The 24608-nt window shown below is 47.2% G+C and overlaps 2 protein-coding genes across 8 annotated transcripts in view; one reads left to right on the top strand and one right to left on the bottom strand.

Moving 5' to 3' along the window:
- Positions 1-69: 69 nt before the first annotated feature.
- On the bottom strand, positions 70-12814 carry stradb (STE20 related adaptor beta). Of its 4 annotated transcripts, none has more exons than XM_029757370.1 (12): positions 12752-12814; positions 11245-11324; positions 10792-10871; positions 10137-10217; positions 6108-6213; positions 5560-5681; positions 4570-4678; positions 4223-4346; positions 3282-3558; positions 2871-3118; positions 1602-1644; positions 70-1495 (listed from the first exon to the last, which is right to left on the bottom strand). In XM_029757370.1, the coding sequence occupies exons 3-12, from the start codon at positions 10801-10803 to the stop codon at positions 1325-1327; spliced, it is 1293 nt and encodes a 430-aa protein (XP_029613230.1). In that variant the 5' UTR covers positions 10804-10871; positions 11245-11324; positions 12752-12814; the 3' UTR covers positions 70-1324. The 4 variants fall into 4 exon arrangements, with proteins under 4 accessions (XP_029613230.1, XP_029613231.1, XP_029613233.1 ...); XM_029757371.1 differs by having other exon boundaries at positions 12757-12814; XM_029757373.1 differs by lacking the exon at positions 12752-12814 and adding an exon at positions 11553-12011.
- Positions 12815-13083: 269 nt separating this feature from the next.
- Positions 13084-24608, top strand: part of LOC115196487 (trafficking kinesin-binding protein 2) — a 54375-nt gene continuing 42850 nt past the window's right edge. For 3 of the 4 annotated variants that reach the window (XM_029757364.1, XM_029757363.1, XM_029757361.1), the window contains exons 1-3: positions 13084-13245; positions 19604-19852; positions 20737-20919. In XM_029757364.1, coding sequence (XP_029613224.1) covers positions 19798-19852; positions 20737-20919 — 238 coding nt within the window. In that variant the 5' untranslated portion in view covers positions 13084-13245; positions 19604-19797. Of the gene's footprint in view, positions 13246-13267; positions 13399-19603; positions 19853-20736; positions 20920-24608 lie in introns of those variants that run through there. The other variant, XM_029757362.1, reaches the window with a different exon arrangement.

Raw genomic sequence — 24608 nt, 5'->3', positions numbered from 1 at the left:
ATCATCAATCACAGAATAATCCACATAAATGTATCATAAACAGTTGACAGATTTCATTAAACGATACCATTGAGGACCCTCCCACACGTTTATTACGACTAGGAGGACGTGTATAGGGCAGCTGCGTCTCAAAGCACAGTAGTGTTATAGTTCTTATTTGATCACAGGGATTTCACTGGTTGTACAGGGGAGGGATAGCAGCCTGGTCAATCAGACGGACCGCTGAGCTCACGTTTAGTTTCACTTCGGGAATGTGAGCTATCGCGAGATCAGGCTGGTTTCACAAGACTAGAGGGATAACCATAGAACTTCCACTAACACACTAGCTATTCTCGTACCGTCTCTGCTCGCACACTTGTGTTTTAACACTCATACCCTCTCCAACTCCATAACATATCATTATCTATTATCTTCCTCTTCAAACCCTGACACATTATTATCTATGCCCTTTCACAGTCTAATAGCCTAAAATAGTTCACATTACTGTTCGTAGTACGATCCATATGAGTCCAGTGATAGGTTTTTTTCACTGGCATGGGGGTGTGTCCTCACTGTCCTGCAACGTCATTGGTTGTCATTGTCGTTGATCGGCAGCCACACCCATGGCACAGAGATCCTCATTGGATGATCCAGGCAGAGCAGCTTCAATAATCCCGCCCTCCTATTCCAGCAGCTGGCCTATCTAAGGGGAAATGGCTCAGTTCTGCCTCCAGGACAAGACTCGTGACAATAAACATCCACCTGCAGACCCTTATTTGACTTTCAAAACAAACATATAAAAGCCTAGAAAACTTGTAGAAAGGCTCAGAGTGGTGGGTAGGACAGTTCCAATCAAAGCACAGTAGAAAGGCTCAGAGTGGTGGGTAGGACAAGTCCAATCAAACACAGTAGAAAGGCTCAGAGTGGTGGGTAGGACAAGTCCAATCAAACACAGTAGAAAGGCTCAGAGTGGTGGGTAGGATAAGTCCAATCAAACACAGTAGAAAGGCTCAGAGAGGTGGGTAGGACAGGTCCAATCAAAGCACAGTAGAAAGGCTCAGAGTGGTGGGTAGGACAAGTCCAATCAAACACAGTAGAAAGGCTCAGAGTGGTGGGTAGGACAAGTCCAATCAAACACAGTAGAAAGGCTCAGAGAGGTGGGTAGGACAAGTCCAATCAAAGCACAGTAGAAAGGCTCAGAGAGGTGGGTAGGACAAGTCCAATCAAAGCACAGTAGAAAGGTTTGGGCTCGCTGTTTTTTGATCGTTTTGATTGTCTTGAGTTAGGCTTGGTTGTCAGATTTTGGGATGTGGGGGGCGGAGGTGGAAGGGGGCAGGGAGGAGGGTTATGAGAAGTCCCACACCTCCTCTGTGGGGTGAGCGATGGCGGAGGTGGGGGGGTGGCAGGACGGGGTAGGGGAGCAGGACACAGGGGGGTCATCGGGGCTGGAAACTCCAAGGGGCACCGCGGGGTACATGAGACTGAGGAAGGAGTCCCGGGTATGATGCCTTTTCACCTGTCATACAGTCCACAGAAAAATACATGAATACGAAGTCAGCCATACCGTACCACAGAATGCAATCCAGTCCAAAACACAGCATTTTGATGATGATGAGACCTACCTGTTTGAAGAAGGCATGGGTCAACAGTGTAGAAGCAGAGGGTCTATGGAACACCAAAACAGGACAAAGTCACACCATGCCATAATGTCCCACAACACTGTCATATCTAGCAGTCACACCGTGCCTTAATGTCCCACAACACTGTCATATCTAGCAGTCACACCGTGTCTTAATGTCCCACAACACTGTCATATCTAGCAGTCACACCGTGTCTTAAGGTCCCACAACACTGTCATATCTAGCAGTCACACCGTGTCTTAATGTCCCACAACACTGTCATATCTAGCAGTCACACCGTGTCTTAATGTCCCACAACACTGTCATATCTAGCAGTCACCACCGTGCCTTAATGTCCCACAACACTGTCATATCTAGCAGTCACACCGTGTCTTAAGGTCCCACAACACTGTCATATCTAGCAGTCACACCGTGCCTTAATGTCCCACAACACTGTCATATCTAGCAGTCACACCGTGTCTTAATGTCCCACAACACTGTCATATCTAGCAGTCACACCGTGTCTTAATGTCCCACAACACTGTCATATCTAGCAGTCACACCGTGTCTTAAGGTCCCACAACACTGTCATATCTAGCAGTCACACCGTGCCTTAATGTCCCACAACACTGTCATATCTAGCAGTCACACCGTGTCTTAATGTCCCACAACACTGTCATATCTAGCAGTCACACCGTGCCTTAATGTCCCACAACACCGTCATATCTAGCAGTCACACCGTGTCTTAATGTCCCACAACACTGTCATATCTAGCAGTCACACCGTGTCTTAATGTCCCACAACACTGTCATATCTAGCAGTCACACCGTGTCTTAATGTCCCACAACACTGTCATATCTAGCAGTCACACCGTGTCTTAAGGTCCCACAACACTGTCATATCTAGCAGTCACACCGTGCCTTAACGTCCCACAACGCTGTCATATCTAGCAGTCACACCGTGCCTTAATGTCCCACAACGCTGTCATATCTAGCAGTCACACCGTGCCTTAATGTCCCACAACGCTGTCATATCTAGCAGCACTTGGAATCTCACATATTACACGCCTTTCAAAAATGACAGAAATTCAGACAGAACACAAGAACATTTAAAATTGTTCCTTGAATGAAAGAACCGACTTCAAACGGAGGTACCAGAGCCCCTGTGTATAACGTCTGCTGCTCCTGTGTGTGTGTGTCTCACCTGCATTCGCTGTGTGTGTTGGTGTGCGTGTGCTTGCGTTCGGTGTGTGTGCACACGTGTATGTCTTACCTGCAGTCGGGCTGCTGTTGCAGACACAGCTGGACCAGGTTGTGCAGGGTGGCCGAGTGGTTCTTGGGGGCGGGGCTCTGAGGTCTCTCGGCGGTGGCGGTGTGGGTCAGGCTGCCCGTGGCAACACTCTCCCCGATGCCAGAGTCCACCCCGGAGCGGGACACCTTCAGCCCCCCTAGCTCCCCTAGGGGGGAGGGGGCCACGTCCAGCAGGCAGCAGTGGGACCCACGCAGCTTCTGGAGCAGCATCTGGAGGGAGAGACACAGACATATGGACGCATGGACACAGTCACACAGAGGGAGAGAGATGGAGAAAAGACGAGAGACTCTCACAGACTGAACTATGTTTTGTAATGTATGAGAACAGCCCTAGCGTATGGCATTGTGCTGTATGTATGTAAGGCCCCAGTACCTGTGTAGGGGGCATGTCCTGGAAAGGCACCCTGCCACTGACCAGCTCACAGACTACTATCCCCAGACTGTAGATGTCTGACTTCACCCCATAGCCATGCAGGTCCTGTCGTAGCAGCTCTGGGCTGAGCCAGGGTAGCAGGGTGGGGCTGTGATGGGGCATGTCGAACACGGTCCTCACCTTCTTCCCATCCCGCATCATACTATAAACACTGTGCAGCCCCGAGAGGTAGACACGGCCCTCCCCAGACAGCAGGATGTGACTGGCCTTCACTCCCCTGAGAGGAAGTGGAGAAGAGAAGAGGAGAAGAGCGTTCACTCTCGCCAAATCTTCAGGCTTCTACACTACAGTCAACTAACTATTGATGATGCATTAGGTTGTTTTTACCAGCTCAGACCAACTGTCCCTGGCACATTCTACATGTTGAATTGCGAGCAACTCCGAGCAACTATGTCCAACTGAGACAGCAAACTAGGCTGATTCTTTCAACAAATCAAATGAAATGTTATTGGTCACAAGCGCCGAATACAACAGGTGTAGACTTTGCCGTGAAGTGCTTACTCACGGGCCCTTTTCCAACAATGCAGAGTTAAAAAGTTACAAGCATTTGCTAAATAGGAAACACATAGTAACACAATAGCGAGGCTGTATACAAGGAGTACCAGAACCGTCTAACAGTTGGGTTGGTTATAGTTGGACAGAAGTGTATCAGTGTTGCTTCAGTCCCTCTCCTCGCCCCAACCTGGGCTCCAACCAGGGACCCTCTGAACACATCAGCAACTGCCACCCATGAAGCATCGTTACCTATCGCTTGACCGCTAACTAGCGCACCGCTAACTAGCGCACCGCTAACTAGCTAGCCATTTCACATCGGCTACATGTAGAAGCCTTAAAATGGTTCATATCTCTCCCTTGTCCCCATGGTGTCTTTCCTCCCTCACCTGTGCACGTAGCCCATGAGGTGCAGGTATTGCAGAGCCTTCAGGACTCCGTGGAGGAGGTAAGCGATCAGGGACTCCCTCATCCCGTCAGGGAAGAACGTCCTCAGCAGGCTATCTGCCGAACCTGGGACAGAGAGAGAAGTCGGTAACTATGGTTCCAAATGGTTCGTAATGTTTCTTACAAACATAGGCATTTTTTAACATGTCATTTCTGTACCATAAAAAGTAAAGTTCAACCAACTTATCGCTGAGAGAAGGAGCATGGACGAAGAGAGATGGGGGGAGTAAGTGTGGGAGAGAGATGGTGAGAGGAAACGTGTGTTAGAAGATGCATGCAGTAGACTGACCGTAGCCCATGAGTGGTGTGAGGACCCAGAGCTGGCAGCAGGAGCTGAAGACCAGGCGAGAGGTCAGCAGATTGGGATGGCGGAACAGCCTGGAGAGAAGAACCTCGTTCTGGGGACACAGCCAGGAAACACTGGGGTCACACAGCCAGGAAACACTAGGGTCACACAGCCAGGAAACACTAGGGTCACACAGCCAGGAAACACTAGGGTCACACAGCCAGGAAACACTAGGGTCACACAGCCAGGAAACACTAGGGTCACACAGCCAGGAAACACTAGGGTCACACAGCCAGGAAACACTGGGGTCACACAGCCAGGAAACACTGGGGTCCACACAGCCAGGAAACACTGGGGTCCACACAGCCAGGAAACACTGGGGTCCACACAGCCAGGAAACACCGGGGTCCACACAGCCAGGAAACACCGGGGTCCACACAGCCAGGAAACACTGGGGTCACACAGCCAGGAAACACTGGGGTCACACAGCCAGGAAACACTGGGGTCACACAGCCAGGAAACACTGGGGTCACACAGCCAGGAAAGACTGGGGTCACACAGCCAGGAAACACTGGGGTCCACACAGCCAGGAAACACTGGGGTCCACACAGCCAGGAAACACTGGGGTCCACACAGCCAGGAAACACTGGGGTCACACAGCCATGAAACACTGGGGTCACAGCCAGGAAGCACTGGGGTCACACAGTCAGCCAGGTGGCTTGTACCACTGCCAAGTGCCAACAATGTTATTATGAACAATGACCTAAATGGTCCCTGACCCTGGATCTAGAGAGCAAGAGCACAGGTTTTTGTTCCAGCCCAACGCTAACTCATCTTATTCAAGTAATCGACTGACTCAACTAAGAAATTGATTTGTTGAATCAGGTGTTTTGAATCAGTTGTGGCTGGAACAAAATATGTATCTTATGACATGAACTTCAATGAAAAGACAAGGTGGTTCGTATCTGTAGGACCTTTAATACAGTACCGCACCATCAACTGTAGCAGCTCATCCTCAGTACACTCATCCAGGTTGGTGTTCTTGACTGCCACCAGCTGGCGGGAGGGGGTGTGGCGCGCCATGCGCACCTGGCTCAGGTTGTTGAAGCCTTTCCCTGTGAACACGGTTTGGTAATAAATATTAAGACATGTAGAAACACGTTCAACTCTGAAAACCCTTCATTCTCAGGTACTGTGTGGTTAGTATGGTCTTCAATAATCCAGGGAGATTTGTGAACTAATATTTTGAATTGGCCAGTTTATTCAACAGATGTGCCAAAAGGTAATAGACTATGTGTAACATAAAATGTCCACAATACAAACGCTTTATACTCGGGCTATGTGTAGTATGGGACTTGGTCAGTGAAATTGTAAACAACGCTTTTGGATTAGCTATTCTATTCAACAGTAACATGCTAAAAGGAAATATGCTTTGTATTTGTCAGAGGAGATATTACTCTGCAGGCAACAACTATGTAGTGAAAGGACTTGTCTTTCTGGGTTGTAGTGATGAGTTGATTTGTGACCAATGGTATGCTCACCCAGCTCTGACAGCAGCTGGTAGTGGGCGGAGTTAGCAGAGAGCGCTGTGATGTCATCGCTGCCTGCACCACCCCAGGTGAAAGTGCATTCTGAGACGTCAGAGCTCTGTGAAGAATCAAACACACACGTACTCACACACAACCCTGACACGTATCAGCAGAATACTTCATTAGATCACAGAACATGTAGTAACAACATGGTAATAGTATGGAAACATGTTGTAGTTTACCTAGATTAGGGATAGTTCACCCAAATGAACTGTTTTTCTTACCCTGTAGGCAGCCTACAAATACAGTCTACAAGTGCTTTAGTATAGCATGGTATTTTTTACTAACATGAAATGGGTCCATTTAGCAGAGAAGAGGAAGCAGAATGAGGGTGAGTGAGTGTTGCCTTTGAGCCTGAAGAGGTCAAAGTACTTAGGTGTTGTGGTGATGACCAACCAGTGGCTGCCACAGGGGGGCACTGTGGGGTTAAGCTACACAGGGTAATGCTGGGGTGGGGGTAGTATCACTGGGGGGAGGGAGAGGCTGTAAACTACTTTGTGTTAAGGGGTCAGGGCCGTGCACAGACCTTTCAGGGGGCCGATGCTTAAACTAATTCATATCTCGAAATTCAGAACATACCACTGCCTTTGTAGCGAACTGTTTTATTTGTTTTAGCACAGACCTATTTATTTCTGCAACAACGCATTCAATCATCACAAATTGAAAGCTAGCGAGTTACAGCGCCTCCTAAAGACGTGGGGAACAGAAGGTGGGCTATCAGCTGATCTTTGATGTTGATGATTGATGTAAATCTGCTAGTTAGTTAGCAAGATTTGTTTTATTGATTGTGATTTATCTTAAATGCTCTTAAATAATAACTTCATGATATGATACTCATCATCCTCTAACTCAAGATATATGGCTGGCTGGCTATTGGCTTGTGTGGATATTTTAGTATCACCTGGTGGTTAACTAGAGTCTTAATCTCATGACTCTGGATCAGAAGGTTGTGAGGTGGACACTCGTGTTTTATTTTAACCCTATCCAAACCTTAACCCTTAGCTTAACCATTCAGAACGAGTGTCTAACCTTAACCCTTAGCTTAACCATTCAGAATGAGTGTCTAACCTTAACCCTTAGCTTAACCATTCAGAATGAGTGTCTAACCTTAACCATTCAGAACGAGTGTCTAACCTTAACCCTTAGCTTAACCATTCAGAATGAGTGTCTAACCTTAACCATTCAGAACGAGTGTCTAACCTTAACCCTTAGCTTAACCATTCAGAATGAGTGTCTAACCTTAACCATTCAGAACGAGTGTCTAACCTTAACCCTTAGCTTAACCATTCAGAATGAGTGTCTAACCTTAACCATTCAGAACGAGTGTCTAACCTTAACCCTTAGCTTAACCATTCAGAATGAGTGTCTTAACCTTAGCCCTTAGCTTAACCATTCAGAATGAGTGTCAAACCTTAACCCTTAGCTTAACCATTCAGAACGAGTGTCTAACCTTAACCCTTAGCTTAACCATTCAGAACGAGTGTCTAACCTTAACCCTTAGCTTAACCATTCAGAATGAGTGTCTAACCTTAACCCTTAGCTTAACCATTCAGAATGAGTGTCTGACCTTAACCCTTAGCTTAACCATTCAGAACGAGTGTCTAACCTTAACCCTTAGCTTAACCATTCAGAACGAGTGTCTAACCTTAATCCTTAGCTTAACCATTCAGAACGAGTGTCTAACCTTAATCCTTAGCTTAACCATTCAGAACGAGTGTCTAACCTTAGCCCTTAGCTTAACCATTCAGAATGAGTGCCTAAGCAATGTTTTAAACCTATGCAAAACCTTAACCCTTAATCTTCTAAATTTGACGTTTGGAGCAATTTCGAAATGTGTGTTTGGAGAAATAGAACAATACCTAGCATGAGGAGTCAACCCAGAGTGTAAAAAGCACTTTGAAATGTGACGTTTGGAGCAACTTCGAAATGTGACGTTTAGATAAACGTAAATAAACATCTGATTCTGCAGTGAGCCTGTGAGAGCTTGTTGCGAGCCTAGACTACCTGTGATGCTGCTGCTGACTGAGGAAGGGATGGAGTCGGGTCGGAGGGAGGGTCGTTGATGCAGCCGCTCCTCTCTCTGTCTGCTCTGTGTATCAGCCAATGTAACAGTGTTCCTTCCGTCCCTCTCCTCACCCCTACCTGGCCTCGAACCAGGGGTAACAGTGTTCCTTCCGTCCCTCTCTTCGTCCCTACCTGGCCTCGAACCAGGGGTAACAGTGTTCCTTCCGTCCCTCTCCTCGCCCCTACCTGGCCTCGAACCAGGGGTAACAGTGTTCCTTCCGTCCCTCTCCTCGACCCTACCTGGCCTCGAACCAGGGGTAACAGTGTTCCTTCCGTCCCTCTCCTCGCCCCTACCTGGCCTCGAACCAGGGGTAGCAGTGTTCCTTCCGTCCCTCTCTTCGCCCCTACCTGGCCTCGAACCAGGAGTAACAGTGTTCCTTCCGTCCCTCTCCTCGCCCCTACCTGGCCTCGAACCAGGGACCCTCTGCACCAATCGACAACAGTCACCCTCGAAGCACCATTACCCATCGCTCCACAAAAGCCGCGGCCCTTGCAGAGCAAGGGAAACAATTACTTCAAGGTCTCAGAGCGAGTGATGTCATCGATTGAAGCGCTATTAGCGCGCACACCGCTAACTAGCTAGCCATTTCTCACCGGTTACACCAACTAGACTGAATATTGATGATGATGTAACTCAAGGGTTAATCAAATGTTATACTGCTGTGGCAACACTGTTGATATTATAAACTAGGTAGCTAGCTACACACACACTAGGCTGGTGGCCGCATCTCATGCATTTTTGGATACCGGGCATTAGCAATCTCAGTACATGGCAGACTGGGGAAAAAGGCGCAACTGGGCAAGCGCGAGATCTGTACAGGGCTGACCAACAGGGCTGACCAACAGGGCTGACCAACAGGGCTGACCAACAGGAGCAACCAACAGGAGCAACCAACAAGAGCAACCAACAGGAGCAACCAACAGGAGCAACCAACAGGAGCAACCAACAGGGCTGATCAACAGGAGCAACCAACAGGGCTGACCAACAGGGCTGACCAACAGGAGCAACCAACAGGAGCAACCAACAGGAGCAACCAACAGGGCTGACCAACAGGAGCAACCAACAGGAGCAACCAACAGGAGCAACCAACAGGGCTGACCAACAGGAGCAACCAACAGGGCTGACCAACAGGAGCAACCAACAGGGCTGACCAACAGGAGCAACCAACAGGGCTGATCAACAGGAGCAACCAACAGGGCTGACCAACAGGAGCAACCAACAGGGCTGATCAACAGGAGCAACCAACAGGGCTGATCAACAGGAGCAACCAACAGGGCTGACCAACAGGAGCAACCAACAGGGCTGATCAACAGGAGCAACCAACAGGGCTGACCAACAGGAGCAACCAACAGGGCTGATCAACAGGAGCAACCAACAGGGTTGATCAACAGGAGCAACCAACAGGGCTGACCAACAGACGACATCACGACGACTTGCGGGCAATCGGTTCAGAACAACAATGACCAAAACTTTATACAAAAAAAATATATATATATATATATATACACACACCACCACCCAGAAGGGCACTTGGCGAGTGGGAGGGCAAAGTGCTGGGCACAGGTTGACTCCCATCTGTGCACGTGCCTGGGCGGGATGCTGTGGCAGTTAGCTCCAGGGTGAGCTGACACAGCAGCTATGAAAAAGGCTTGCTGCTGTGCTATATGGTTCACTTATAGGCTATGTAATGTTCTAGTGATCTGGTCTGTGGCTGGCAGCCCTATTATGTGGTAGGTTACACGCAGCTCTACCATCACATAGACAGGACCCGGAGCTGTCCTATGTTGTCCTAGTGGTCCCTAAAGACCTCTGACCTCATAGAATAGAACTAGGCTGACCACACCATAAAGACAAGGCCGGGTGGGCTTCAGTGCTCCGATTGGATGCTAACAGAGTGGACACAGCACTGTACTGACCAGGTATTGGTGGCTGATGTCCTCATACTGGTCCTCTATGCTGATTGGCTGGACCTGAGTGGGGGAGATGCAGGAGCAGTCCTGGGGAAGAGGGGAGGAGGGAGGAGGGGGTGAGACATGCCCCCCGAGGAGAGGAGAATAGAGGAGAGGAGTGAGACGGTCCAATAGGGAAGGAGGGAGGAGAGGACAGGCATGCCATCATGCCCTTATAAGGAGATGAGGGACTTAGGAAGACAACACTGAAGAGATACTTTTGGAGCATCAAGGTTGGAGCCAATGTGGAAAACAACAGTGTTTGTGGAGGAAGACATGCAGTGCATGTCCATGAAGTGACTGCTACTTTAGAAAGAGACAGCTGAGATGGATGACAGGGTTAGCAGCAGATTGGTACCCATGATATAACCTACAGGGAAAGGTAATGGCAATATGCATGGATAATGAGATGGGTCTTATGAATGAACCCTGATAAAGAAAGCATGAGTTCTAGGATGGAGCGTGGCCAGATCAATGTGCTATGAGAGAGACACACTGCACACCTGGAGGAGACGCTGGCTCATTAGATCATCATCATCATCATCATCAACCTCTTTAGATAAATCATTGACATGATCGGCTAAACATCAAAGCCATGCTGATTAAAATAAATATCCCTTACCAAGAAAGACATGGATTTCTCTTCGTGGGGGTTAGCACTTCACGCGATGGCATTTATCTGCTCCACGACCACAGCAAGCGCTGTACAATGAGAGGGGTGGTGAGAGAGAGGGAGAGAGAGAGACAGAGAGAGAGAGAGAGACAGAGAGAGACAGAGAGAGACAGAGAGAGAGGCAGAGAGAGAGAGACAGAGAGAGAGACAGAGAGAGAGAGAGAGAGAGAGACAGAGAGAGACAGAGAGAGAGAGAGAGAGAGAGAGAGAGAGAGAGAGAGAGAGAGAGACAGAGAGAGAGGCAGAGACAGAGACAGAGACAGAGACAGAGACAGAGAGAGAGAGAGAGAGAGAGAGAGAATGAGCAAGAGGAGAAATACATGGTAACATGAGAGACTTAGTTAGGATTCAACCTGAGAGACAGCCTCCCCATGGGGCGGTCTGTATGTCCATACAGCTTACCTGGCTGTACTCTACCGGGTTCAGATTCCACTGCATTGGCATCTGGCTTCATCACTCCATGCAAAACACTGCTCCACGTTCTTGAAAAACAGAAAATAAAATGATTGATGATTAAATAAGCAATAATAGCCCCAGCAGGGATTGTGTGCTGAATGCATGCTGTTGAAAGAAACATACATTTTCACGGAGGTATCAAAATGTCGACAAAAATAACTATGCCAGCCGGTGACCACAAAATACTGAGATTAAAACACGCATTACGTGACTGTTTGGTGCGCAATAGCCAGATTCACATCGGTATTCGTTACATTTTCGTGATACAGAATCGTTGTAGCCACATCTGAATGCAAGCATCTGAAATGCATGTGGTCCATCGCTTTGGCTGTAGCTAAGTGCCTCGATGGATATTTTCTCCCCATCTCTCTCCTGCCACAGCATGAATGGGAAGGGGACTTTGAGGACAGTGCGTCGTCGTGTCCCATTGTATGAGCGCGCGACCTAATGATGAGTCCTTGGTCCCTGACCGTTATTGTTCTTGATGGGTCGTCGCTGCCATATACCCACCATTGTGAAAGCTTTACGTCTTTAACAACCCTATATAGTGACAGTTCTTGCCTGTTGTTGTTGGGGAATTATTTTGCTTTTAACCGATATTCTATTGTATTGTATTCCAGTCTATTCTGTTCTATTCTAGCTATTTTATTATAATCTACTGAGACACCCTACTGGGGGAAAAATTGTTGAATCAACGTTGTTTCCACGTCAATAAAATAATATGTAATGGCGTTGAATCAGCGTGGGAAAATGATTGGATGTGCCAAAAGTCATCAACATAAGGCCATTTGGTATTTTTTTCACATAACTTTTAACTTAAATCAGATGATGTGGTGACATTGTTGATTTCACGTTAGTTGACAACTCAATAAAATGTAAATCAAAACGACGTTGAACTGATGTCTGTGCCCAGTGGAACGGGCCCAACACTGTAGCAGAGAAAGCGGTTGTCCTCTCTGATTGTAACCTACACATTTGTTTAGTACATGTTTTCATATAATCATGTAAAAAAAAAAACATAATTAATATAATCACATAATTTGTGGATGCAGGATTGCATTTAACTGCAATAAGTTTACTTACACTGAAAATCAGTTCATGAAATCTTCATGCCCAATCATAACAAAAGCAGGCTGGTTTTTTTTTTAACCAACTTACTCTTGCTCTGAATGCGAAACAAACTTGAACAAACCAAGCATGACATGAGGAAGCTCACAACTCGCAATTTAAACATTTCTAATTTGGCAAAGTTAAGGCTTATGACAACGCAAAATATGACGTAATGTACAAGTTGTGCGTACAGACACTGTTCTGACTGAAGATAATAAAATATTTTCAAAATGCAATGGAATGAAATAGAAACAAATTGCGATGCGTTATACACACTGCTAAAACAAATGTATATTGTTGAGAGTATGAAGTTTGAAACTTATAGTTAATGGCAACAACATACTTCACCTATGTTTTTGCTCTCCTCTCAGATGATTTTACGTAATGACGTAGACACTAAACTTGTGGGAACCTGATAAAAGTTGGGATATTATTGTTATACATTTCATTTTCATCTGTGAACCGCACTGATTTATATAAGTATTTTTTTGCTATTTTTTTCCCTAATTCGGAGTACATTTTAGTTTTAATTCCATGTATCTTAACTCCATTTAAAAATTATATATAATTAACAAAATATATGTTAATAACAAATTTCAATGTATTTAGTGTAGGACTTTTATTTAGAAACACCCCTCAAGAAATATTGTCGCGTAATTCACACGTCACTCATTTCAACCGCGCGCTATTTCATGACGTGAAGAAACCTTCAGCACCAACAGTCTGCCCCGATCATTTTCTCCCTAATAGCTACTGTTTCCATTGTTTGATATTTTAGGATTGATGGGACCACATGTGCTCTGGGATTTGTCTAAGGTGTTTAAAATACATCTAAAGGTAGGTTGAGGTTAATTTATATTATATGAAAATCCGGATCATAAGTGACCACATCGATGGGAGAAATCCTTGCCAAAGGCCGGATGGAAATCACGGATGTGCCACAGTACTACATAGCTCTGCAATGTTCGCTTGTCAACTTAATCAGCTGGAGTGAGTTATACTATTCATCATTACTATCCCCCAAAAAACTAATCTCACTCAGAACGAAATCGTGAGATTATAATTTTAACGTGCGAAAACATACTTTTTGCGATTGTCGGTTTGGTTTATTATTATGAAACAAGTCATTGCACTGTCCTCTTGTCGAATTGTTCCATTGGTACCGAGATCAATGATTATTTTTGCACTTGTCACTTATGCTCATCGCAGTTTATATTTAAAGCCATATACTACGCCATTGCTTTTATTATTACCCACAATCAGCGAGATGTTTTGTTGTTGTTGATGACGAACGCTCCACGGTGGTTACGCTGTAGCCCGCGAACACGTGATAGTATTCTTACTGTTGATAAAGCAACAAAGTAGCTATCAATGCTTGACATTTCCCTATGCTGACTGCTGCAGATCCCCAAAGTCCAGAAGACTGTATTCGAATTCCCCGTTTAGGATCATTTAAGTGTTTTGACTTGGGAATGAAACATTTAGCTAATATCTCAACTTCACATCCAATCTTGTACTTGTTGGAATCAAGTAGATAATATTTCCACCAATCATTGGTTACATTTTATTTATGAACATGTTAATGCACAAATTCTAGACCGAATGACAAGTAGCTAATTCTTTCTTCCCTCCTAGATGTGAATGTTTCTAACTTTTGTTGATATTTCAAGTACAAATATGACATTTTCCCCTCAGGATGAGTGTGGTTATGGACAGTTGTTCCACTAACTACTCAGTAGACGGTCCCAGAGCCGTTGTGATGGAATTCCAGCTCAGACCGTCTGGCATCACATAGTCCTCTTTCCCCCGCCTGACACTCAAACAGTCATGTGCAGAAGAGAGTCCGTTAGATGTGGGCCAGCTAATTGGAGATTGTTTCTAGGGAATCACACAGTCAGAGGAAGAGAGTTGTAGGAACTCCTTTCACTCTACTGAGCCGAGCTGTACTGTGCTGGCCAGGTTATGCAACCCTCATAGTTGCTAGAAAGGACACGGTTCGGCTCACCACGATAGTATGAAAACAGTAAAAGTGGGGGAGAGAGAAAGAGAGGGTTGTGGCAGAGCAGGTGGTCATATCACTGCAGATGAGACCTTAGTCCAGCACCAGTACACAAGATTAGGTAACCTCTCTTTCTCCTCTCTATTCCTTCATAACTACAGGAAGGGGAAAGGATGGCAACAGTCTCCACCATGCTGCTTTGACCTGTCAAGCCCTTGTAGAAAGTCTCCACCATGCTGCTTTGACCTGTCAAGCCCTTGTAGAAAGTCTCCACCATGCTGCTTTGACCTGTCAAGCCCTTGTAGAAAGTCTCCACCATGCTGCTTTGACCTGTCAAGCCCTTGTAGACAGTCTCCACCATGCTGCTTTGACCTGTCAAGCCCTTGTAGAAAGTCTCCACCATGCTGCTTTGACCTGTCAAGCCCTTGTAGACAGTCTCCACCATGTTGCTTTGACCTGTCAAGCCCTTGTAGACAGTCTCCACCATGCTGCTTTGACCTGTCAAGCCCTTGTAGACAGTCTCCACCATGTTGCTTTGACCTGTCAAGCCCTTGTAGACAGTCTCCACCATGCTGCTTTGACCTGTCAAGCCCTTGTAGACAGTCTCCACCATGCTGCTTTGACCTGTCAAGCCCTTGTAGACAGTCTCCACCATGCTGCTTTGACCTGTCAAGCCCTTGTAGACAGTCTCCACCATGCTGCTTTGACCTGTCAAGCCCTTGTAGACAGTCTCCACCATGCTGCTTTGACCTGTCAAGCCCTTGTAGACAGTCTCCACCATGCTGCTTTGACCTGTCAAGCCCTTGTAGACAGTCTCCACCATGTTGCTTTGACCTGTCAAGCCCTTGTAGACAGTCTCCACCATGTTGCTTTGACCTGTCAAGCCCTTGTAGACAGTCTCCACCATGCTGCTTTGACCTGTCAAGCCCTTGTAGATAAGTGGTAGGGAATGACAGGAGATGAGGAAGGAAAGCCATCTCTTGGGAAATGCCTCTCATTTGACCTTTCACCTTATCAGAGAAAGGGGGAGGGTGGTGGGGCTACGCTCTGATTCTCTTCGCCTCTCCCCGACGTGTTTACTTGTTCACTGTCCCTCAGTTGTTAAAGGTATTGATTGCTTGGTGGTAGCATGGGGTAGAGGAGCTAGAATGAGATCACAGCTTGACAAGAAGGATATAGGCTAGACAAGGCTAGAGAATCTTCCTGCAGTCAGGGAGAGGGAACGAAAAAAAAAATATATATATTTTCTTCATGTTTTGTACACTCAGTGTATGTTAGCATGTCCAATAAGTGTGTGTGTATATATATATAAGCCATGTCTCAGTTAGCTACCTTGTCTCTTGTGTGTAGAGTAGACCAGTGACAGCATGTGGTGCAGTGTACTGTCAACTCCAATTTGGTTTTCCTTGCCCAAGGATGGATATGTCACTTAAACAAGGCCTGCTGCACTACTGTGGGTAAGGATGGATGTATCTGATGCTAAGTCCAATTCAAAAGGTTGCATTAAACATACTTGTTGGGGCTGCTTCATCTCAAAGCAGGACCTCTGGGTCTTATTTACTGGGAAACGGAAGCAAAGGGGCCAAAACGGGGAGGGACTTACAGTACCTGTACCTGACTTTGTCCAGTAAGAAATGCTTGATTTAGTTTTCCATTGCAAAATGTTTTGATACGGTGTGCACAAATGAATACGACCCAGGTTGGTGTATGGAACGTCTAGGCTATTTTGCTTCTAGTCATATGTAGTTGAGTCGTAAGCACATTCCCTGTGACCATCACCCCTGATATTGGAAATAGAGTGAAAAGGAGAAGCAATAGAACAGATGAAGGTCACTGTGATGATTCCCTGGAGGATGAGTGTACACTGCAGCAGAGACACTGCTGATATTTTGAGGGTTCGTGAGGCTGACCGTTATCTTATGTAAGGAGTCTGAGCTGCTATTTAGCTGAGGGATACAAGCTCGCTCTCTCTCTCTCTCTCTCTCTCTCTCTCTCTCTCTCTCTCGTGTTTCACATGCAGAGGGATACTCAGTCTCTCTCTTGGACATGCAGAGATTTTATATAATCTTAGAAGGCACTGCACTAGCCCTGACCCAGGATGAAAGTCAGGGACACGCTCGCACACGATACAACACACTCAGACAGAGACTCCTACTCTATTTTCACCTTGAAATGTTGTAGGCAGCACTAGCTCTACACTAGCCTTGACCCAGGACCAACACACCACACATGTACGACACACACTGGTCACACTGTGCCTTAGCTCTGCCTCCAACTCCATAACACAGTCAGGAGCCTTTGCCTTTAAGACTGTGCTTGGCTTCTCGTGGGAAGCCGCCCCTTTAAGAACTCGCATCCTGTCTTGTGTCATCCCTTTAACACTGGAAGGCGTCTCAGTGTCAAACAACAGGAAGGGGCTTCCCCCCACCCCCTCTCTAATGCTATGTGGCACATTTCTGTCTGCAGCTTGCCTGTCCTACAATAGGCAGTTTAGCTGCTGGAAGAGGCTAGGAGTGGTCTCTATAGACTAGTGTTTTCACTAGGGCCTGGAGGAGACTAGGAGTGGTCTCTATAGACTAGTGTTTTCACTAGGGCCTGGAGGAGACTAGGAGTGGTCTCTATAGACTAGTGTTTTCACTAGGGCCTGGAGGAGGCTAGGAGTGGTCTCTAGACTAGTGTTTTCACTAGGGCCTGGAGGAGGCAGGAGTGGTCTCTATAGACTAGTGTTTTCACTAGGGCCTGGAGGAGACTAGGAGTGGTCTCTATAGACTAGTGTTTTCACTAGGGCCTGGAGGAGACTAGGAGTGGTCTCTATAGACTAGTGTTTTCACTAGGGCCTGGAGGAGACTAGGAGTGGTCTCTATAGACTAGTGTTTTCACTAGGGCCTGGAGGAGACTAGGAGTGGTCTCTATAGACTAGTGTTTTCACTAGGGCCTGGAGGAGACTAGGAGTGGTCTCTATAGACTTGTGTTTTCACTAGGTCCTGGAGGAGACTAGGAGTGGTCTCTATAGACTAGTGTTTTCACTAGGGCCTGGAGGAGGCTAGGAGTGGTCTCTATAGACTCGTGTTTTCACTAGGGCCTGGAGGAGACTAGGAGTGGTCTCTATACTCTAGTGTTTTCACTAGGGCCTGGAGGAGACTAGGAGTGGTCTCTATAGACTAGTGTTTTCACTAGGGCCTGGAGGAGACTAGGAGTGGTCTCTATAGACTCGTGTTTTCACTAGGGCCTGGAGGAGGCTAGGAGTGGTCTCTATAGACTAGTGTTTTCACTAGGGCCTGGAGGAGGCTAGGAGTGGTCTCTATAGACTAGTGTTTTCACTAGGGCCTGGAGGAGGCTAGGAGTGGTCTCTATAGACTAGTGTTTTCACTAGGGCCTGGAGGAGACTAGGAGTGGTCTCTATACTCTAGTGTTTTCACTAGGGCCTGGAGGAGACTAGGAGTGGTCTCTATACTCTAGTGTTTTCACTAGGGCCTGGAGGAGACTAGGAGTGGTCTCTATAGACTAGTGTTTTCACTAGGGCCTGGAGGAGACTAGGAGTGGTCTCTATAGACTAGTGTTTTCACTAGGGCCTGGAGGAGACTAGGAGTGGTCTCTATACTCTAGTGTTTTCACTAGGGCTCTAGCTGCTAGTTAGTATGACTCACTCAGACACTCAATGGTTAAGACCTCCAACAGCAGAATCAGCTGGAGGAATGTTTCTGTCCTAAGTGTTCACATGTCAGAGGGAGTGAGATGGAGAAATGACAAGGCAGGATAGAAGGGGGGATAGAGGAAGAGAAGCTACAGCTCAATTTGTCTGTGGGTAACAGACGTCTATGTTGTTATTGGACATGCTAACATGCACTGAGTGTACAAAACATGAAGGACACCTCTTTCATTAACAGACTGACCAGGTAAATCCAGGTGAAAGCTATATGATCCCTTATTGATGTCACCTGTTAAATCTACTTAAATCAGTGTAAAATATTTAAGTGCTTTTTAACAGGGTATGGTAGTAGGTGCTAGGTGCACCGATTTGTGTCAAGAACTGCAATGCTGGCTGGGTTTTTCACGCTCAACAGTTTTTTAAAATTGTATTTATTTTTTTTATTTTTTATTTCGCCAATGTCCCCTTTGGCCGCCTTTCCTTCCAGTTCTCAGCTGCCAATGACTGGAACGAACTGCAAAAATCACTGAAGCTGGAGACTCATATCTCCCTCACTAACTTTAAGCACCAGCTGTCAGAGCAGCTCACAGATCACTGCACCTGTACATAGCCCATCTGTAAACAGCCCATCCAACTACCTCATCCCCAACTACTGTTATTATTATTTTTTTTGCTCCTTTGCACCCCAGTATCTCTACTTGCACATTCATCTTCTGCACATCTATCACTCCAGTGTTTAATTGCTAAATTGTAATTATTTCCTCACTATGGCCTATTTATTCCCTTACCTCCCTTATCTTACCTCGTTTGCACACACTGTATATAGACCTTTCTATTGTGTTATTGACTGTTTGTTTATTCCATGTGTAACTCTGTTGTTTGTGTCATGCTGCTTTGCTTTATCTTGGCCAGGTCACAGTTGTAAATGAGAACTTGTTCTGAGGGCAGAAGGAGGTGCAACTCAATATTAGGAAGGTGTTCCTAATGTTTGGTATACACAGTGTAGCCTATTAAAATATATGTGGGGGGGGGTGTTTTGTACTCAGTGTATAGCTTACCTACTAGTAGTACCTCCTGTTTCACTCTGTTCCAAAATGTTTCTCCCTACTGAACACTTCTCTGGTCTGTTTCACTCTGTTCCAAAACGTTTCTCCCTACTGAACACTTCTCTGGTCTGTTTCACTCTGTTCCAAAACGTTTCTCCCTACTGAACACTTCTCTGGTCTGTTTCACTCTGTTCCAAAACGTTTCTCCCTACTGAACACTTCTCTGGTCTGTTTCACTCTGTTCCAAAACGTTTCTCCCTACTGAACACTTCTCTGGTCTGTTTCACTCTGTTCCAAAACGTTTCTCCCTACTGAACACTTCTCTGGTCTGTTTCACTCTGTTCCAAAACGTTTCTCCCTACTGAACACTTCTCTGGTCTGTTTCACTCTGTTCCAAAACGTTTCTGCCTACTGAACACTTCTCTGGTCTGTTTCACTCTGTTCCAAAACGTTTCTCCCTACTGAACACTTTGCTGGTCTGCTTCTTTTGTTTCTGCTAAGGGTTAGGGTTCAGAGGCCAGTAGTGGAGACTGTGTGTGTCTGACACCACTGTCTTCCAGGCTCCTGGACGCCTGCCTGCCTCAGGAGGAGGCAGGATGTGATGTCACAGCGGCGCTCCCTTCTTCTTCCTGTCCGGCGGTGTGTGTGAGAGCGGTGGAGGCTCCGCCCACACGGCGAGCAGACGAACAGGAGAGATGTTTGAGGTGAAACCCCGTGGCGTGGAGAAGAAGGGCGGAAGCACAGAGACTGGTGAGTGAAGAGGAAGGGGGAGAGGAGGAGAGGAGGAGAGGAGGGGGCAGTACACACTGAGGAGAGAGAGACGAGATTGCAGGGCAGGAGGGAGATGGCTGGAGGACAGGAGACTGCAGGATAGGGGGGAGATGGACAGGAGACTGCAGGACAGGAGGGAGATGGCTGGAGGACAGGAGACTGCAGGATAGGGGGGAGATGGACAGGAGGGAGATGACTGCAGGACAGGAGATGGAGAGAGGACAGGAGACTACAGGACAGGAGATGGAGAGAGGACAGGAGACTTCAGGACAGGGGAAGGGAGCCTTGCATGCCTGACTTGGCTCTCCTGAGAAAAACTGCAACCACACACCCTTCAAGGCCTGTTTGAGGATGGTGTGTGTGCTACGTGTGTGTGTGTTTTCCTGTCTGTCTACACAGTTGTGAGGACTCGAGTCTCCTGCTATAGTTAGCCCAGCCCACTAAACCACATAACCACTGAACCGGAAGACATTGTGTTATGCACGGCCAGAGCCACGGGAACACACACACACACACACACACACACACACACACACACACACACACACACACACACACACACACACACACACACTCCCTGCCATACATACACATTCATGACACACACACACACTCATCCCCACTCTCAACCCAGCACTCAGTCTTCGCTCAGACGGATGGTGTCTAAGGCAGCGTTACAAAAATCAGCTTCAGCACTGAGTTGGTTTAATCTATAGGGGGCGATGTGTAGATTCACTGTAATAGTTACTGTATTAGTGCCCCCCTCTGATCATCACTAGTACTGCACCCACTATTTTGATCATACTATTTTGTTGCATGGATGATGGCAATATTTGGTTCTGTCTCTGAATGCTCTTCCCCAGATGACACCAGTAGCAGCAGTAAGCAGTGTGGTGGTGGGGGGTCGATGGGCTCCCAGGGGTCAGAGTCTCTGTACCTGTATGACAGCCAGGACTGGGTGATCTCTCCCATCTGCTCCCCTGAAGAGGAGCCCTGCCCCACCTCCATCTCCCCCATGCTGGCCGAGGAGACCTTCACATACATGAGTGAGTCACTGCCGTGTGAGTCAGTGTGTGGTGGTTCAGGTTGGGAGGTATACCGTATACCGGGTTATTTGGAAATACCCACGGGATGGTTTTCATATACCGTCAATACCGTTGAAACTATTTATTTGAAGTTTTTCAATTCATTTTAATATGTTGTAGCAAATGTACATAAATACCTGCAGTCAACTGGTGCAATACGTTAGGAGATAAAGAAGATTCCGTTCTTCATTTCTCCTGTCACATCATTTAAAATGATGAATCTTACCGTAGTTCCCCAGATCAGCAGCCAGTCAGGTGTTGGTTGTAAAGAGCACAACAGGACTAAGCTGGTGAATCCATAGTGTTGTGTGATGCTCCTGAGGTGATGAAGTTAGTTGTATGCATTTCACTCTAAGTGTTTGCCATCAGATATATTGTAACTGTCTAAGATGTGCTATACTCCAGCTGGGTATTTGGTTACTTGTTAGTTAGCTGAGTAAGTGTCTGAATTAATAAGGAGACGAGGTGTTGGCTTTCTGACGTGTTTGAGAAGTCAGAGCTCTAGATAAGGTATCTGTACAGCTGCCACTTTGTTTCCCCACTAGTGTGTTTTTCATCCTCTGTTCTTCTCCCCCTCTGCTCCATGTAGACAGGCTGCTCTTCCTTCTCCCCTCTGCTCCATGTACACAGGCTGCTCTTCCTTCTCCCCTCTGCTCCATGTACACAGGCTGCTCTTCCTTCTCCCCTCTGCTCCATGTACACAGGCTGCTCTTCCTTCTCCCCCTCTGCTCCATGTACACAGGCTGCTCTTCCTTCTCCCCTCTGCTCCATGTACACAGGCTGCTCTTCCTTCTCCCCTCTGCTCCATGTACACAGGCTGCTCTTCCTTCTCCCCCTCTGCTCCATGTACACAGGCTGCTCTTCCTTCTCCCCCTCTGCTCCATGTACACAGGCTGCTCTTCCTTCTCCCCCTCTGCTCCATGTACACAGGCTGCTCTTCCTTCTCCCCTCTGCTCCATGTAGACAGGCTGCTCTTCCTTCTCCCCTCTGCTCCATGTAGACAGGCTGCTCTTCCTTCTCCCCCTCTGCTCCATGTAGACAGGCTGCTCTTCCTTCTCCCCCTCTGCTCCATGTAGACAGGCTGCTCTTCCTTCTCCCCCTCTGCTCCATGTAGACAGGCTGCTCTTCCTTCTCCCCCTCTGCTCCATGTACACAGGCTGCTCTTCCTTCTCCCCCTCTGCTCCATGTAGACAGGCTGCTCTTCCTTCTCCCCTCTGCTCCATGTACACAGGCTGCTCTTCCTTCTCCCCTCTGCTCCATGTACACAGGCTGCTCTTCCTTCTCCCCTCTGCTCCATGTACACAGGCTGCTCTTCCTTCTCCCCTCTGCTCCATGTACACAGGCTGCTCTTCCTTCTCCCCTCTGCTCCATGTAGACAGGCTGCTCTTCCTTCTCCCCCTCTGCTCCATGTAGACAGGCTGCTCTTCCTTCTCCCCCTCTGCTCCATGTAGACAGGCTGCTCTTCCTTCTCCCCCTCTGCTCCATGTACACAGGCTGCTCTTCCTTCTCCCCTCTGCTCCATGTACACAGGCTGCTCTTCCTTCTCCCCCTCTGCTCCATGTACACAGGCTACTCTTCCTTCTCCCCTCTGCTCCATGTACACAGGCTGCTCTTCCTTCAGACAAGCATGCATCACAACTTTGTTCATTTCTCTCGTTCAATTTAGCTTTTCAATGTCCACTCGCACCGAAAATGGCTACTAGCTGTACTTCTATTACTTTACAAGCTGAATTTGCCTATAACTTTACAAGCTGAATTTGCCTATAACTTTACAAGCTGAATTTGCCTATAACTTTACAAGCTGAATTTGCCTATAACTTTACGAGCTGAATTTGCCTATAACTTTACGAGCTGAATTTGCCTATAACTTTACGAGCTGAATTTGCCTATAACTTTACAAGCTGAATTTGCCTATAACTTTACGAGCTGAATTTGCCTATAACTTTACGAGCTGAATTTGCCTATAACTTTACAAGCTGTAGACAGGCTGCTCTTCCTTCTCCCCTCTGCTCCATGTACACAGGCTGCTCTTCCTTCAGACAAGCATGCATCACAACTTTGTTCATTTCTCTCGTTCAATTTAGCTTTTCAATGTCCACTCGCACCGAAAATGGCTACTAGCTGTACTTCTATAACTTTACAAGCTGAATTTGCCTATAACTTTACAAGCTGAATTTGCCTATAACTTTACGAGCTGAATTTGCCTATAACTTTACAAGCTGAATTTGCCTATAACTTTACAAGCTGAATTTGCCTATAACTTTACAAGCTGAATTTGCCTATAACTTTACGAGCTGAATTTGCCTATAACTTTACGAGCTGAATTTGCCTGTCTTTCGAATTGGTTTGTGCATTTAGCTAAAAGCGTCTATGTGTCTTGTGTTCTATGCTGGTAATACTGTAAATCCTGGGATGGCAGAAGAATGGTATGAACATCTGGATTCCGCCCAAGTCTAGTGGTTGTATGTTATTAACATACGAGAAAGAATGGGAATCCTGTGTGACTTTCTAGTTACAGGGAAGAGGTGGAATCAGTGTTTTGTATCCGTGGTAAAAAGTACCTTGCGCTCATCACTTCCTGTTGTTTATTCATTGGTGTGACTGGCAGAGTAGTGTTCTATGATCTGGTGGGACTGACAGGGCAGTCATGGTGTTGATGGTGGGACTGACAGGGCAGTCATGGTGTTGATGGTGGGACTGACAGGGCAGTCATGGTGTTGATGGTGGGACTGACAGGGCAGTCATGGTGTTGATGGTGGGACTGACAGGGCAGTCATGGTGTTGATGGTGGGACTGACAGGACAGTCATGGTGTTGATGGTAGACTGACAGGGCAGTCATGGTGTTGATGGTGGGACTGACAGGGCAGTCATGGTGTTGATGGTGGGACTGACAGGGCAGTCATGGTGTTGATGGTGGGACTGACAGGACAGTCATGGTGTTGATGGTGGGACTGACAGGGCAGTCATGGTGGGACTGACAGGACAGTCATGGTGGGACTGACAGGACAGTCATGGTGTTGATGGTGGGACTGACAGGACAGTCATGGTGTTGATGGTGGGACTGACAGGGCAGTCATGGTGTTGATGGTGGGACTGACAGGACAGTCATGGTGTTGATGGTGGGACTGACAGGACAGTCATGGTGTTGATGGTGGGACTGACAGGGCAGTCATGGTGGGACTGACAGGACAGTCATGGTGGGACTGACAGGACAGTCATGGTGTTGATGGTGGGACTGACAGGACAGTCATGGTGGGACTGACAGGACAGTCATGGTGGGACTGACAGGACAGTCATGGTGTTGATGGTAGGACTGACAGGGCAGTCATGGTGGGACTGACAGGACAGTCATGGTGTTGATGGTGGGACTGACAGGGCAGTCATGGTGTTGATGGTGGGACTGACAGGGCAGTCATGGTGTTGATGGTGGGACTGACAGGGCAGTCATGGTGTTGATGGTGGGACTGACAGGGCAGTCATGGTGTTGATGGTGGGACTGACAGGGCAGTCATGGTGTTGATGGTGGAACTGACAGGGCAGTCATGGTGTTGATGGTGGGACTGACAGGGCAGTCATGGTGGGACTGACAGGACAGTCATGGTGTTGATGGTGGGACTGACAGGACAGTCATGGTGTTGATGGTGGGACT

This window comes from Salmo trutta, chromosome 6 (assembly GCF_901001165.1).
Source record: "Salmo trutta chromosome 6, fSalTru1.1, whole genome shotgun sequence".
NCBI lineage: Eukaryota > Metazoa > Chordata > Actinopteri > Salmoniformes > Salmonidae > Salmo > Salmo trutta.
This window is presented reverse-complemented; position numbering and strand designations above follow the sequence as displayed.